Raw genomic sequence first — 16,904 nt, 5'->3', positions numbered from 1 at the left:
CATCTCTCTCCTAAATCGGGACAGCTTATTTTTACAGAATGATCTCTAGTTCTACATTAGAAGACATCATTACGCCTGTCAGGACCCCTCAAGGTCTTCTATGTCGCAATCCAGTCACCTCTTAGTCTTCCAACAGGTACAAGCCTAGCCATTCCAAGCTTTCCTCATAAGACATACATCAATCCCAAGTATTAGTTCAGTAAACCTTCTCTGAACTGTTTCCAATGTATTAATGTCCTTCCTTAAATAAAGAGACCAATACTGTACACAATCCTCTGGATGTGATCTCACAAATGCCCTGCATAATTAAAGTATAACTCCCTACTTTTGATATTCTATCAGCTTTCCAAATTGCCTACTGTAGCTGCATATTAACCTTTTCAGTTAAAAATCACACAACACCAGGTTATAGTCTGATAGGTTTAATTGGAAGCACACTAGCTTTCGGAGCGACGCTCCTTCATCAGGTGATAGTGGAGGGCTCGATCGTAACACAGAATTTATAGCAAAAATTTACAGTGTGATGTAACTGAAATTATACAGTGAAAAATTGATTGTTAAGCCTTTCATCTGTTAGAATACCGTGATAGTTTCACTTCTGTCTTGTGTAAATCACACAACCTTTTTTAAAAAAGTTGCATTCTCGGGTTAGCTGTTAACAATGGTGATAGCTAGACCATATGTTGAAGGTGTTAGGATCGAGCCCTCCACTACCACCTGATAAAGGAGCAATGCTCCGAAAGCTAGTGTGCTTCCAATTAAACCTGTTGGACTATAACCTGGTGTTGTGTGATTTTTAACTTTGTACACCCCAGTCCAACACCGGCATCTCCAAGTCATATTAACCTTTTGTGATTCATTCACTAGGACATCCATATCCACCAGCATTTTCGAGCTCTACAAACTCTCATCATTTAGCTAATGTGAAATAAGGACGTTAGACCCTCCGGTCATTTGTCTTTGTTCTCTCCATAGAGTTGAGTGGGGTCTGGGTTGTTGAAGATAGTCAAGGCTGAGTCAGGCAGGTTTATAATTGCCAAGGGATTTTCTGAACTATGGGAAACCAGCAAGAAAGTGGAGATGGAGCCACAGACTGGTCTACCATGATCTTGGTGGGTACTGTGAGAAAGATCTTATGACGAGAAAAACCTGTGCTACTCAAATTAAGTGTTGGCATTGGAGCGGTAGGTAAAGAGGATAAGATCGTACTTGATGGAGGTGCATGTGGTTTTGGGCGCAGTTAATAGTGGAAAGTGTAACTAGTGGAAACTAGCCAGGGGATTTCCATCACTTTCATTTTCAGGAGTATTTAAGCTAACCAAAGAAAGTTGTGAGAGAAATTAGATTCTCCATTATCAATACTTACTAAAATAAAGTTAATCCCTCTTAGCAGGGAATACAGAAGTCACTCTATGCTGTTAATATTTTAGTCTGGTGTTATGAATCGTCACTAATATGGATTTGTTGTTAAATAATACAAGGTGTAACGTTGACCGCAGGTCGCTCTTAGACTGGAGCCTGTGGTTTTATGCATTATAGCAGCTCATTCTTTGCATGTTGTGCAAAGAATTCAATATCTTAGTGGGCAATTAGAATTTCCTTGTTAAAATCTAATTAACTGACCTATATATTGAATATCAAAGTTATTTGATCTGTGCAGTTTAAATAGAGAAGTCATGTCTTGTAAATTTTATAATTGTTAGTCTTGTATATGTTATTAGCTCTCATCTCCTTGCCCTATTCTCCAACATCCCCCTACCTCTGAATTTCCACAAGGACGGGGTCTTGATTTTCTGCTGTGTTTTTGGGAGTGATCAAATATTTGGAGAATTGATATAAATAGCTATTTTTAACCATTTATGCCATTCTGAAAAGGTTATGCAGATCTCCAACAGAGGTTCCAGTACTGTGAGGCTGTAAAGGGAAGTGGTGGTAATGTTACTGCCTTCACGATGCCGTCTGATTTGGGGGGGGGAGAGAGGGGGTGGAGGGGAGATAAATCCCATAGCACATGGCGATGTTTGAATTCAATAATCAGTTTTTTAAAATAAGTCGGTATCCAACCGATCAAACCCTCTTAGAATCTTTTACATTATTCAGTAATATTACGTCTCATTGTTCAAAAATCAGATGTCTACCGGCCCAAACTGTTCAAGCTTTCCTCATAGCACAACCGAATGAATGTTCTCTCAACTGCCTCCTGTGTAGGTAAATCCCTCCTTGGAGAAGGAGACCAAACCAGTAAACAGAATTCTAGGCGTGGTCTCACCATCACCCAGTCAAACAGTTTTTTAAAATTTATCCATTCAGGGGATGATGGCCTCACTGGCTAGGCAGTATCTATTGCCCATCCCTAAACTGCCCTCTGGGCAATAAGAGTCAACCACATTGCTGTGGGTCTGGAGTCACATGTAGGCCAGGCCAGACCAGGTAAGGATGGCAGTTCCCTTCCCTAAAGGACATCAGTGAACCGGATGGGCTTTTTCCAACAATTGGCTGGATGTCCAGTTTGCAAAGCACAATGATGGTAACAGTATAGCTTCAATTCCTATACTGACTAATTACAATGAAGGACTGCCATTCTCAACCTCTCCTCCCACCTGAGGCGTGTTCACCCTCAGGTTAAACTAATCACTTCCCTAATGAGAGAGCAACTCTATGGTCCCGTCAGACTGCAGCAACAATACTATCTTCCATTTCTGCCCCATAACCACAGTGGTCATTAAATCCTCGAAGAACTCTAATGGATGCATCATGTGCTTTCTTCCTACCATCTGCTGCTTGCTTATGTTTTGATTTTCAAAATGCTCAACAATTACCTACTTAATAATGGATTGCATCATTTTCTCAAGGCTGCTTGCTGTGAATAACAACAGTAGGTGGTGCAGTGCCCACTCGTTTTCAGGAACACCAGTTACAGTCCATGACTGTGTAAAGTGGTGCAATGACAGCTGTCAGGAATCTCATCTATGTTTACTGTTGAAAATTATTTTCTGGGTTTTGCAGCCTACGCAACATGTTTCCGGAACCACCCAGTCCAGCCCTCCACCCAACCAAAACATCACCGATTCTGGATCTGACAAACGAGCGCCCCTAGCACTCGCACTACTGGGCACTTTCCCAGGAAGGCAAACCTCCTTTGGCCCACAGTCTGTACTCTCAACCCTTGTCCTGCAATGGCCATCTGCACGTGGGCTGACACCATTGTGGACAAAATGCAATGACCTCTGCAACAGAGATTTACAGCATGGAAACAGACCCTTCGGTCCAACCTGTCCACACCGACCAAATATCCCAACCCAATCTAGTCCCACCTGCCAGCACCCGGCCCATATCCCTCCAAACCCTTCCTATTCATATACCCATCCAAATGCCTCTTAAATGTTGCAATTGTACCAGCCTGCTCCACATCCTCTGGCAGCTCATTCCATACACACACCACCCTCTGCGTGAAAAAGTTGCCCCTTAGGTCTCTTTTATATCTTTTCCCCCTCACCCAAAACCTATGCCCTCTAGTTCTGGATTCCCCCAGCCCAGGGAAAAGACTTTGCCTATTTATCCTATCCATGCCCCTCATAATTTTGTAAACCTCTATAAGGTCACCCCTCAGCCTCCGATGCTCCAGGGAAAACAGCCCCAGCCTGTTTAGCCTCTCCCTATAGCTCAAATCCTCCAACCCTGCCAACATCCTTATAAATCTTTTCTGAACCCTTTCAAGTTTCACAACATCTTTCCGATAGGAAGGAGACCAGAATTACACGCAATATTCCAACAGTGGCTTAACCAATGTCCTGTACAGCCGCAACATGACCTCCCAACTCCTGTACTCAATACTCTGACCAATAAAGGAATGCCTACCAGACGCCACCTTCACTATCCTACTTACCTGCGACTCCATTTTCAAGGAGCTATGAGCCTGCACTCCAAGGTCTCTTTGTTCAGCAACACTCCCTAGGATCTTACCACTAAGTGTATAAGTCCTGCTAAGATTTGCTTTCCCAAAACGCAGCGCCTGGCATTTATCTGAATTAAACTCCATCTGCCACTTCTCAGCCCATTGGCCCATCTGGTCCAGATCCTGTTGTAATCTGAGGTCCACTACATCTCCAATTTTGGTGTCATCTGCAAACTTACTAACTGTACCACTTTTATGCTCGCATCCAAATCATTTATGTAAATGACAAAAAGTAGAGGGCCCATCTGTCATGACCAGCTAATGGTAGGACCTACTTCTACAAATGTGGGAGAGGGTGGGGTGGGAGAGGAGGTGGTGGGGGGGGATGGTGGTGCAGGATCCACATAGTAAAATCTGGAGATATGTCAGACTTTCATCCCAACTTTCCAAATTAATTTTCTTAATAATGTTTTTATGGTTCAGGTCTTCTTTCGACTATAGTTAAGATGTCTTAGTGTCTTCTGCCATGAATACAAAGTATTTATTGAAAGTTTGTTTCCCAGTCACTTATTGAAGAGACCAACATTTACTTCAGTGACTGCCTTTGCATACATTTATGGAAGCTGTACTCTGTATGTTTCTTTTAATTTTACTGTCTTTTATTTTAGTAATTCTTTGTTTGTTTCTAAACGTTTCCTTATCTTCTTGCCTGCCTCCAAATCTTATTAGTCTAGGTAGTCCTGCATGCCTTTAAATTTGATGCCATCCTTAACTTAATCAGCCATGGATGGTTCGTCTTTCTTTCTTCTAGTTAAGATATGAATTTGTTGAAATTATGAAATATCTCCTTAAACGCTTGCCACTACTTTCTGCTGTCTTACCTTTAATCTATTTTCGTTGTCCATTTCAAATCTTTCTAATTGCCTTTAATCAAATTTAAGACATTTATTTGATCCAGGTTTTTTGCCCTTAAACTGAATGCATAATTCCTAGATATTATGATCACGCTTCCCAATGAGATATTTTACTATGGTATCATTAAGTAATTCTACCTGATTACATATAACCAAGGCTAAAATAGTCTGCACCTTGATTGGTTCCTCAACTGCTTTTTCTGAAAGGACAAGACCGAGTACGCTATATAACCTTTCCTTCAGATAACCTTTTCCAATCTGGTTATCCTAATCCTTTATGATTACAGCCACTGACTATATATTTCTCTTCTAACCTATTTGCTTGTACTCTTTTGTGTTTTTCCCTACCTGTTGCAACTTTCATTATCATTTATGTATATCACTGCCCTGAACAATTTGACCACAAAAAGTGTTATGGCATAGAATGAGGCCATTCAGCTCATGTCTGAACCAGCTGTTTTTATGAATATCTTTACCTGGTGCCAATATCCAGCTTTGTCACTTTTCCTTGCACATTAATTTTAACCAAGTATTTGTCCATTGCCCCCTTGAATGCCTGAATTGAATCTGCCGCCACCATGTTTCTGTGCAATGCATTCCATACTGTAACAACTCACTGTGAAAAAGTTTTGTCTCACCTCACTTTTTTACCTCTTTCAAATTGCTTCAAACCTGTGCCCTCTCATTCTTGTTCATTATGTGGTTAGGAACAGTTTCTCTCTATCTGGTCTATCCTGCCCAGACATGGTTTTGAATGCTGTTATTAGATCATCACTTAGCCTTCTTCTGTCCAAAGAGAACAGTCCTCACTACATCAGTCTAGCCTCATAACTCAAGTTCTTCTTCCTGGGAATAAGTCTTGCGAGTTGCTCCTGCACCCTCCACAATACGTTTACATCTTTGCATCCTTTCTCTTCAAATTGTGATTTTTTTTCTCTCTCTTCAGGTAAATCTACGCTATTGGCTAAAATTCTAATGTAATTTGTTATTTTTTGTGCCTAGGCTTACTGGTTTTGTAATGTCTGATACTTGATATTTAGCATGTTTAAAGTAGTGCTCCTGTCTCGAGCACTCTGTTTCAGGGAGTAACAAATGGCCTCAGTGGGTTAAATCTGTTTCCTTTTCAAAAAGATTACAAGTTTCTAGTCCATTGCTGCACTGTGACATTGAAACTTGATAGACACTGTGGCTCAGTGCTTAGCACTGCTGCCTCACAGCACCAGGGTCCCAGGTTCAATTCCAGCCTGTGTGGAGTTTGCACATTCTCCATGTGTCTGTGTGGGTTTCCTCTGGGTGCTCTGGTTTCCTCCCACAGTCCAAAGATGTGCGGGTCAGGTGAATTGGCCATGCTAAATTGCCCATAAGACAGGAGTGGAAGTAAGGCCATTCGGCCCATCGAGTCCACTCCGCCATTCAATCATGGCTGATGGGCATTTCAACTCCACTTACCAGCATTCTCCCCGTAGCTCTTAATTCTTCGTGACATCAAGAATCTATCAACCTCTGCCTTGAAGACATTTAGCGTCCTGGCCTCCACTGCACTCTGCGGCAATGAATTCCATAGTCAGAGGGAAATGGGTCTGGGTGGGTTACTGTTCGGAGGGTCAGTCTGGACTGGTTGGGCCGAAGGGCCTGTTTCCACACTGTAGGGAATCTACTCTCCACAAATTCACAAATTCTTAAAGCTGGAAATCTTGTTCCACTTGCATTTAGCCAAGTTCTTAAAAAAAAACAAAATCTATTCTGCTTCAGGCTAAAAGGGTTGATTCATCCAAGGATCTCTGATAATTCAGAAGCTTATAATTTTACAATGCCCCATATATAACTGAATTGTAAAAGCTGTGCAGTCAGTTTTGGGCTGCCAGTCAAAATAGTTAATTCTGTGGTAATTTAAAAGGGTGGGGCAAAAAGAATTGGACGTAATTATGTTACCACCCTCTCTTTTAGGCAAACAAAATCATGTTTTTTTAGGTTTGAAAAGAGCCAGCATCCAATAGATCTTTTAAAAGTTTTATTTCAAATTCTTTGATGTATCTTAAAACAGTTTTTTCTAAATTACCCTTCCAATGCTTTAAAATTCCAAACTTGTCAGTGTTTCTAAAGTACCAATTCACATCAATAAACATTTAATGTGAAAAATTCTTTTATTATTCAGTGTTAAAGATTACATTAGTGTTTCCGACCAGAAAGTGGCAATCCAATTTTGATTATCCAATCTTAGTAATTCTGAAGCTAAACTTTTATCTAAAACATTTTTTTCTTAATTAAATGCAATACTGTTCTCTTTAAGGTAAAGAGTAAATAAATTGTCCTTTGTCATGATTCTTCTTTCTTCAAGTGCTTTCATACAACTATAATGAAAGACTGAAGAAGGGGTGAATTCTCACAAGAAAGTCTATGACCCCCATACTAAGGTTATATTTCTCCCTTTCACAGCAACAGGTAGCTCCTTAAAGGGACAGAACACTACAATTCTTTAATCAATATTCATTTCATTGGAGCTCTCTTTTTGTCTGGGAGAGTTATAATAGCATAAATGCTGGCATAGTCCCACAGGGTACGTGGCTGCCTCCTTACTAGAGAGCGATGACTTTGTTTAAGCTGAGGCTAACTCCAACTCAAGCAAGGGGAAGGTTTGAGAAGTCAGGACCTTCATGGTACCCCAGCCGGTGTGGAAATTCTACCCATTCTACAGTAAAACCCCAACATTAATTACTTTCCACAACTTGAATTTGCATATAATCACATCCACACACTTATCTCCCCATGGAATACAGTTGCTCTCACGAGTTACAGATGCAAAGTGCAAGAGAGATCCCCACGTCGTAAGCTCTGGTGGGAAAATCAAAGTTCAAATTCATTTAAAATCTCCACTATAATACAAATATATATGTTAAATAATATGTAATAACCAAGAAAATCATTTAAAAAGGGGCAGCATGGTGGTTCAGTAGTTAACACTGATGCCTCAAGATGCCAGAGACCCAGGTTTGATACTGCCCTTGAGCGAATGTCTCAATTCAATTTCCTCCCATCATCCAAAGATGTGTAGGCCAGGCGGATTGGCCATGCTAAATTGCCCATTTTGTCCAGGGATGTGTAGGCCAGATGGGTTAGCCACAAGAAATACAAGGTTACAGGGATAATGTGGTTCTGAGTGGGATGCTGTTCAGAGGGTCGGTGTGGACTTGATGGGCCAAATGCCTCTTCCCACTATAGGGATTCTATAATATTCACGATCAGGCCGTAGGGAGTTGACATTGAGTTCAGTGACTGCAGGAATTCGGGGAAATCCAATAAAGTACATAAACCATGCTTTTACAGATTTCTCTCCTCTGTTGTGCAGCATCTTAAGTTAGTTGCTTGCCTTTCAACTTAGTTCCTTACTTTCTCCTAAACATTTTCTTTTAATCTTGAACAATCTTTTTCATTTCTAAGTCTTGTGGATTGCTGGGAATGACTGGTAAGGAATATTTTCGTTTTGTGGTTAGACCCTGTTAGCAGCTGAAGTATAGAGTTGCTGAAAAGGAAGCACACCTCCTTCATCTCATCACATCTCACCTCAAGTCAGCAGTACTTGTTGCCTGTCCAGTTTCCCTTTTATAAATTCCAGAGTGTGATTGGCTTCCCTGTAGGATTATTTAATCACTTTTCCTATCACTGCCCTGGTATCACCCAGCTCCTGTGTCAGCCATCTTTATACTTCCCGTGAGTTCCTTCCTGAGCCGCTGTACATCAACTAAAATAATATCTGCATGGAGACTAGACGTGCTGTGCTGTTGCATTATGGTAGGTGATTGTTCAGCTGCTAACACTGAAGTACAAACTTGCCTCTTTAAAACATCTCGCACCTGATCTTCCTGCTGTAGTCATTCATTTTCCTGAGTCAATCTTTCAGTCTCTGACTTCCCTTATCAGTAAATGTCAAGGTAACACTTGCACAACAGCACTATCCTTTTGTCCTCTTTCCATTTGACCTGTTTGTTTCACCATTCCTTATGACTGTCATGGGCTCCAGACAGATCCCCCCTAAGTTGCCTTACTTAGGGTCATCTTATTTTCTGCCAAAACTTCAGTGGGTGGCCCTTCTGGTCCCCAGCCTAAGATTTGCTCTGCTAAGGCTGATAATTTGATGGTTCTCTCTCCAGGAAAGCCAGTCTGTCTCCAATTCCCCACCAGGCTGTGGAACAGTCCCTCCTATTTTATCAGCTTGGTTCTGTCTTGGAAGCAGTCTCTCCTGTTGTACTCCAGGGATGTTTGTAAATTCTCTTCAGTTTACTCTGAGAGAAAGTTACAGTTATACCATCTGTTTACACAAGGAGCCTAACTGTAATTTCTCGAATCGCTACCGTATGGAAGCAGGCTGTTCGGCCTATCAAGCCCACACCCCTATCTTATCTATGTAACCCTGCATGGCTAATCCACCTAGCCTGCACATCCCAGGACACTACAGACAATTTAGCACAGCCAAACCGCCTAACCTGCATGTCTTTGGGCTGTGGGAGGAAACCCACACAGACACAGAATGTGGACACTCCACACAGACAGTTGCCTGCGGGTGGAATCGAACCCAGATCTCTAGCGCTGAGGCAACAGTGCTAACCACTGAGCCACTGTGCTCCTCCGCTGCATAATTGCACCCACAGACCTGTTCTCTGGTTTGAATCCTCGAACTGACTCATCGACTATCCATTTTGAATACTGACCTCCCTGTCTAATAGATAGTAAGGTAAACCTACTCGCCTGTTCTTTGATGCCAACAGTTGATTCACTATCGCTGCCTGCTGTTGTTAAGATCCTACTTGTGATGCCTTTTTGCTTTGCTGTGAACACCCTTGGGTTCACCAATCGCAGACTTTATTGAGGAAAATGTGCTAGGGGTAAGTTTTCCTGGTTAACAAGGAGAACATTTTTTAAAAAAGTGTAGAAGATTCGGCACAGTTTATAATTCCCAATTTCATGTGGAGTCCCTCTTATCTTAACCAGCTTGGGTCTGCTGATTTCAATGCAGCTGAACCTCCAGTTTCTCCTCATTTCATGAGTAGCCACGGATAATTATTACAATTGATAATAAGCATAATAACAGCTAAAGCAGTCATGTACTTTATTTTTTTTAATGCTGTTAGCATTAACCTCCTTGTCCCCATGTCAACTGAAGCCACTGTGTCCAGTGTCATGCTTGGTACCCTGTGTGATGACCATTTCCATTTCCATTAGCAGTAAGAAGTCAGTTATAAGGTTTTCTTGAGTGAAAGCAAAGTGCAAGTTTATTGCCTGCTGACCCCAACAGAAAGGAATAAAGGAGCGACGTCAGGCATGTTGCCTTTGGGTGGTCACAGACCCATCCGCAGTTAAAAGAGGACAGTTCTGAAGAAGTGACATAGCAGATTTGAAACACTAACTCTGTTTCTGCACAGAACCTGTCAGACCTGCTGAGTTTTTGCAGTATTCTCAGTGCTGGTTTAAAAGGTGGGGGAGGTTAGTGTCATGTACAAAATGAGATCGAAAAGGATATGCAATTTAGAATATTTTTAAGTGTTCGTAAAGCATAAGGTTTTCATCCTTAAACCACAGTTCTTTGAAGAAAATTAGACTGTTATGAACAGGAACTAGAGGACATCGTTTAAAAAAATTGCTTGATCTTTAAAATGTTTTGGTTTACTTTCTATTTTTTTAGGATGGTGCTAGAGAATGGTGACACAATACAGCATTTTTCACTATTTTGTAGCAAGATGCATGTGACAATAAATCAATCAATAATCAAAAATGACCAACTGGCAAAGCAGTATTATTTACAGCTGTCATTCCACTGAATTGTATAATTGGCTCACATTTTAGGATAAAGGTTCATAAAGTTGATTTATAAACTTGAATGAGATACAGGAATGGCAAAAATATCCAACCTGAGCCAACACCCTTATGGCAGTAAAAAAGAAAATTGGGGAAAATATTGAGCCGAATTGAACACGGTCTATATTTCAGTAAACTTCATTTTTTAACTAGTATATCAATCTACTCAATACCAAAAAGCACATTTATTGTCCAAGTTGCACACGCCCAGTTTCAATGCATTTTACCAGTAGCTTTAAGATGAAACTAGCATCGTACTTTAGCATGCGCTAGGCAAAGACCATAATCTTGCCCTGACGTTTATCCTGAAGATGTCCTTGGAAGTGAAGCAATTGGTGTGTTATTAAAGATTAATAAATATGAATGTTTAGGACATAAAAAGACAGGTGCAATTAATAAGCATGAAACAACGCGATGCAGAGGTCTAGTATATGACAAGAAAATGTTATAGATGTGTTTTGAGAAGGGTGCGTTCGCACACAGAATAATTTGTTATTTATACTGGTGTGAACTCCACCTTAACCACGAAAAACAAATTGCAAAAGGGGTCGTGAAAAGTGACTTTTACAAAAAGGCGCTAAATTAAAGCCAAAAACTGACAAAATAAACCTAGATTTAACAGATTCACTTTTTTTTCTACCCTCCCGAAGCAAGTGTAGTTAAAGCATGTTTGTGCTGTCAGATTTTGCATACATTTAAAAAGACTTTGGGAAATCATTCAAGAGGCTTCACATCAGCCAGTCAGGATAAAAAGCTATTAAAATTAAAGCCCATTGATCAAAGCTAAAATATCATTTATAGCATATATGTTACTGATGAACTTGTACTGTTACCTGTTTGTGACAGCACTGGCAGGAGTGGTAGTGCTCTCCAATCACTCCTTGGAGACAGGAAAAGCTTACAGGTTAGGGACTCGAGGCGGGAGGGACAATTTGACATTTTTCAACCCTAATATTAACTCTGATCCCATCGCAGGAGGAATCAGGAAATCCCACTTGTCTAAAGTGGTCCATTAAGTTCCTTCTAGGAGAGCAGGTGGACAGCAAAATGGAGAAGTTTAATAAGTGGTGAGATGGTTAAGGAATGGAAGTAGAGAGCAGCTGATTGCTGACGTGGCTGGGAAAGTTTTTGAGTGGTAGGAGCCAGAAAATAGCAATAACTAATAGGTCCTCAAGTTGGCAGGATACAATTAGGGGTGTCCCAAAAGATCTCCGTTATTCACGTTATTTATTTATGACTTAATTAATAGCATAGAAAATCATATATCCAAATTTGTTGATAATGAAAAGTAAAGTGGCATTGTAAACAGCGTAGGTGATAGCATCAAATTACAAAGATATCAATAGCCCATGTGAATGCGCAAAACAGTGGCAGATGTGCAGCAAATACGTTCAATGTCCATTTTGGGTTGATAAAGGATACATCAGGGTACTTCCTGGATGATATGAAACTACGTAGATTGGATGTTTTTGGGAGGGGGGGGGGGAAGTGGATGCGGTTTAGGAATATCAATCTTCAAATTGTCGTAAACAAGAGAAAATATTCAAGAAAGCTCATGGAATGCTGTTCCTTACATCCAGAGGGCAAGGATGTGGAAGTTAAGTTGCAGCCATACAACTGCAACAGGTGTTAAGTTATGAGGAGAGATTACAAATTATGCCTATCTTCCCTAGAATTTACAAAGTTAAGGAGTGTTCTGATCAAGGTTTTCAAGGTTTTAACAGGAAAAGACAGGGTAGACAAAAATAAGCTATTTCCAGTGATTGGGGATTCTCGAACAAGTGGTCATGGTCTGAGAATTAGGGCCAGACCATTTAGGAGAGATGGTTAAGGAATGGAAGTAGAGAGCAGCTGATTCATAGCATATAATCTTGTGCTTAAAAGAATAAAAATTATTGTGGCCAACTGGGGGAATTGAAAAGAGATACTTTTCCCAAATGATGGCATGGGATTTTTTTTGGTCCACATGAGAGGGCGAACGGGCACTTGGTTTAACATCTCATCCGAAAGCACCATTATAAAACAAACCACAGAGAAAAAGCAGTGAAAGAAATGAGTGGTTAACAGTATTAAAAAGTAGCAAAGAAGATGTGGAATAATGAGGACCTACTATCACGTCGCACAGAAAACCGATGACTTTGATCAGTGTATTCTGGGTGATTATGAAAACCAAGATTGCTGCAAAAGCTCAGCAGCCAGGCAGCAATGTGGAGAGGAATCAGACTTAATGTTTCTGTTTGAGTGACCTTCCTGAGAACTGACGGTAGCTAGGAAAATGTTGGATTTTATGCAGAAGATAGGGTGGGAGGTGGTGGTGGGGCGGGGCGGGGGGGGTGTGAAGAAGATAAACAGTGTGTAGGGATAGAGGCTAAAGAGAGAGGCAAACAGTTGGACAGACGAAAGAATGGATAATGATCTGGTTGGGAGAGTGAATAACTATTAATGGGAACTGTTAATGGCTAACAATGGGTTGTGTGCAATAGCAGAGTATGTAGTAACCAGCCTTATGTGTAGGGGTAGTGGTAAGCAAATCGGAGAGCTCAAGTCCTAAAGTTATTGTGCTCAATATTGAGTCCAGAAGGCTGCAGGGTCCCCAAGTGGAAATTGAGGTGTTCCTCCACCTTCGCTGGAGCACTGCAGTAAGCCTGAGCTAAAGATGCTGGCCAGGGAACAGAGTGGTGTGTTGAAGTGGCAGGCAACTGGAAGCTCGGAGTCTGTTTTGTGGGCAGAATGTAGATGTTCTGTGAAGTGGTCACGCAGTCTTATTCTTTGTTTCTCCAGTGTAGGGGAGACCACATTCTGAGCAGCAAATGCAGTAGACTAGGTGAGTGAAGTGCGGCTAAAGTGCTGCTTCACCTAAAAGGTATGTTTTTGATCTTGGATACTGAAGAGGGAGGAGAAGGTAAACAGACAGGTAGTGTTGAGGGGAAGGTGTCTTGAGGCTGTAGGGCGTGCGGTAATGGGATTGAAGGAAGAGTTGACCAGAGTATCCCAGAGGGAACAATCCCTGCGGAAGACTGACGAAGGAAGGGGGATGTGTGTCTAGATGGATGGGTTGTAAATCAGAATCAAAAGGCTTGTATAGCTGATGCGAGAAATAGGCATGCAGCTAGTCCTATGTTCCACAGTAACTAGACTTCAAAATACTTAATTAGCATTGAGATGTCCTCTCGTTATGTAAATTGCTCTGTATATGCAATCTATTTTTATTGCTATCTAAAGCAATTGCAATACTGAGGATCCTGAAAATTAAAAATAATATATTTGTTTTAGAGCAAAAGCTTTGTTTGTTTATAGTTGTCTAATCACTTTCTAGCTGCTGAATCTTGTTGAGTTTCTCTATTACTTCAAGTTCACAAGAATCCTGTTCTTTATCCCAGTTTGTTTCTGTTTCATTCCAATGGCGACCTAACCTTGCCCTCACCATCTAAACAGTATCTACTCTTTTGTTCATGATTACAAACTACATTCATCTACTACTTTGTACGCATTTCTTGGGCACACCCTTCTATCTCCAGTTGAATTACTCCAGCTTGATCTTCTGAGATGGAATTATAAAATTTTGTTTCTTTTTGTTGTTGAACATGGTCTAAAATCAAGTCTCTTACTTCCATCTGCTATATAAATGATTTCCCTGTTGAGAATGAACAAGTGAAGGATGTTTAATTCTGTTTTTGGTATTTTTTTTAAAAAGGAATTATTTATAGAAATGACTAGAATTTCTCCTTTTCTGTCTCACTAGAAACTTCCTTTTAAGCATTTAGTCATATAATTAACTTTTCTATTCAAATATTTTCTTGTGTTGCAAACTTTACTCAAGTATTTAAGGTGTGAATCCAGAATGAAACGTTGTTTACAGTGTAAGCTGAATAACTCAAACTTTTATCTTGGGTGGGGAGCAAAACCCAACTGACATATCCCTTTGTTTTCTTTTGCATTTTGTGCTTTTGTACTCCTATTAGGTTCCAGACTTTCTGCCTGTTAAAGAGTGCTTCCATAATCACAGGCCGGTACAGATATTGGCTTCACCGTTTATCAGAATAAGGATAGGTGGCTGTCCGTGATGCATCATTTATATTCTGCTTTGTGAGGTTAAGAAGGGGAGATAAAACATAAGTGTTTGGTTTGTTAGTACTGCTGCTGTATAGCCGACCTGCATCACCAGTCTATTGAAGTGTGGAATGATACATGGCTTACTAATACCGTAACTGTATCGATGTGTAGCTCTGTGTTTCCATATTTGGGTTGTAACTCAAGTGCACTGAATTGCTGAACTGCCTGAACATAAAACAGGCCTCAAGAGAAGGGACAAATCCATTCAATTGCAAAACAGATGGCCTGTGCTAAGCAAGACACTTGTCTTGTCGTTTTGTGGAATCATAAAATCCCTACAGTGTGGGAACTAGTCATTTGGCCCATCAGATCTAGACCGAACCTCCTAAGAGCATCCCACCCAGACCCATTCCCTACCCTGTCCCTGAAACCCTGCGTTTCCCATGGGCAATCTACCAAACCTCCATATCTTTGGAATGGGAGGAAACCAAACCATTCAGAGTAAACCCAGGCAGAATGTACAAGCAGACAGACAGTCGCCTGAGGGTGGAATCAAGCCCAGATCCCCAGCACTGTGAGGCGGCAGTACTAACCACTGAACTACCGTGCTGCCCCTCTGAGCAACAGTGCCACCCCTGTTTGGATGCTGTTGAGTGGGCCTATATTTTTGGGAGCATTGTAATGGGCTAGGTTTTGGATAGTAGTACAGATTTTACTTTGGAAACAGCTGTAAAGGCCATTACTTGGGTCGACCTGTCATAGATATTATACATTACAGACTGACAGCAGTGCAGTAGTAATGGAAGTAACACTTGCTGCTGTGCTTTGAGATGACAATTGTTCCTTAAATATTTTTTACCTAAAAGTGAGTCTAAGTAACCTCCCTAATGTTTTCAGAAATTTAACCCTAAGTTCCTGATGGAAATAAGTGAGCATTTTCACTCAATTTTAGGCTCTGCCACATTTGTCATGGTCCATTTTATAAAATGCCAAATGTTTAACATGAATCAATTAGCAAAATTATTCATTGTTCCATTAGTCTAACAGTTCATGTAGTGAAGCAGCAATGGAATGTTTGTGTAAATTATGTTTTTATATAATCCATTTCACTTTATTTTGGCGTATCACTTAAAAAAAAAAGTTACACAGGTTTTTATTTGGGAAAGTATGTCATTTCTCAGTGTAGTGACAACAAGGTAGTGGGGTTTTAAAATATTCCTTTTCTCTGACAGTAAACTGTTTTGTCTTGCAGGTCGTACTTTTCCAACACACCCTTATTTTGCTACTCCATTGGGTGCTGGCCAACTCTCTTTATATAATCTCTTGAAAGCCTACTCTCTGCTGGATCAGGAAGTGGGCTATTGCCAGGGCCTTAGTTTTGTAGCAGGAATCTTGCTACTGCACATGAGTGAAGAAGATGCTTTTCATATGCTGAAGTTTCTCATGTATGATATGGGCTTGAGGAAGCAATATCGACCAGACATGATTATTCTACAGGTACAGTAGTTACATTGTGCTAGTTTTTAAATCCTAACCTGAATTAAGGTTTGAATAATTAAGTGACAAAAAGTGACTGAATAATAATAGCTGTTATTTTCTTAATTTTAATAGATTGGTTAAAATTGACTATTTTACATTCTAACATTAGTTCCATCATCAAATTCTCATAATTGGGAAGGAGAAAGCAGGGTAAAGATATATAATGTTCAACAGTCATAGAGAATGGTATTTATAACTTTGATAAGGATGATCAAAGAGACTGGAAAATTTTTAGAGGGAGCTACAAGCAATTTAGACAGAAGTGGGCAGATAACTGGAAAACGGCTGTACTTTCATAAACCTTTGAGGATAAACACTATCCCCTCAAAATGCGTCTCTGGTGTAGGGATGTGGTGTTTGGTGGTAGCACTAATGATCAGCCTCAATGATCAAATTGTGAGGGGAAGAGGGCAGGTCAGGCCTTCACTGAGGTTTGTACTTGGTACCTGACAGAAATTGCACTCTAAAATTCTAAGAGTCAGCAGTCTCCTGCCAGCCCTCTGGAAGGGTCCACATTTTATCCATTTTTTTTTCCCTCCGAGCTCAGCTAGTAAATAAAGAGGGGCAGGGGACTGCTTGAACTATCATGGGTTTTCAAGGCCTTTTACTTCATTGTGCCTTCCACATACAATTACAATCTACTTGGAGTTAAT

The 16,904-nt window shown here is 40.6% G+C and overlaps 1 protein-coding gene across 4 annotated transcripts in view; it reads left to right on the top strand.

The window, feature by feature from the left end:
- The window catches only part of tbc1d1 (TBC1 (tre-2/USP6, BUB2, cdc16) domain family, member 1), a 287,433-nt gene that overhangs the window by 256,594 nt on the left and 13,935 nt on the right, over positions 1-16,904 (top strand). For all 4 annotated transcript variants that reach the window (XM_060824990.1, XM_060824980.1, XM_060824998.1 and 1 more), the window contains exon 15: positions 15,965-16,209. In XM_060824990.1, the coding sequence (XP_060680973.1) occupies positions 15,965-16,209 (245 nt within the window). The remainder of the gene's footprint in view (positions 1-15,964; positions 16,210-16,904) is intronic.

The sequence above is a fragment of the Hemiscyllium ocellatum genome, chromosome 1 (assembly GCF_020745735.1).
Source record: "Hemiscyllium ocellatum isolate sHemOce1 chromosome 1, sHemOce1.pat.X.cur, whole genome shotgun sequence".
Taxonomy (NCBI): Eukaryota; Metazoa; Chordata; class Chondrichthyes; order Orectolobiformes; family Hemiscylliidae; genus Hemiscyllium; species Hemiscyllium ocellatum.
The sequence above is the reverse complement of the archived record's forward strand: the minus strand, read 5'-3'. Positions and strand labels throughout refer to the sequence as shown.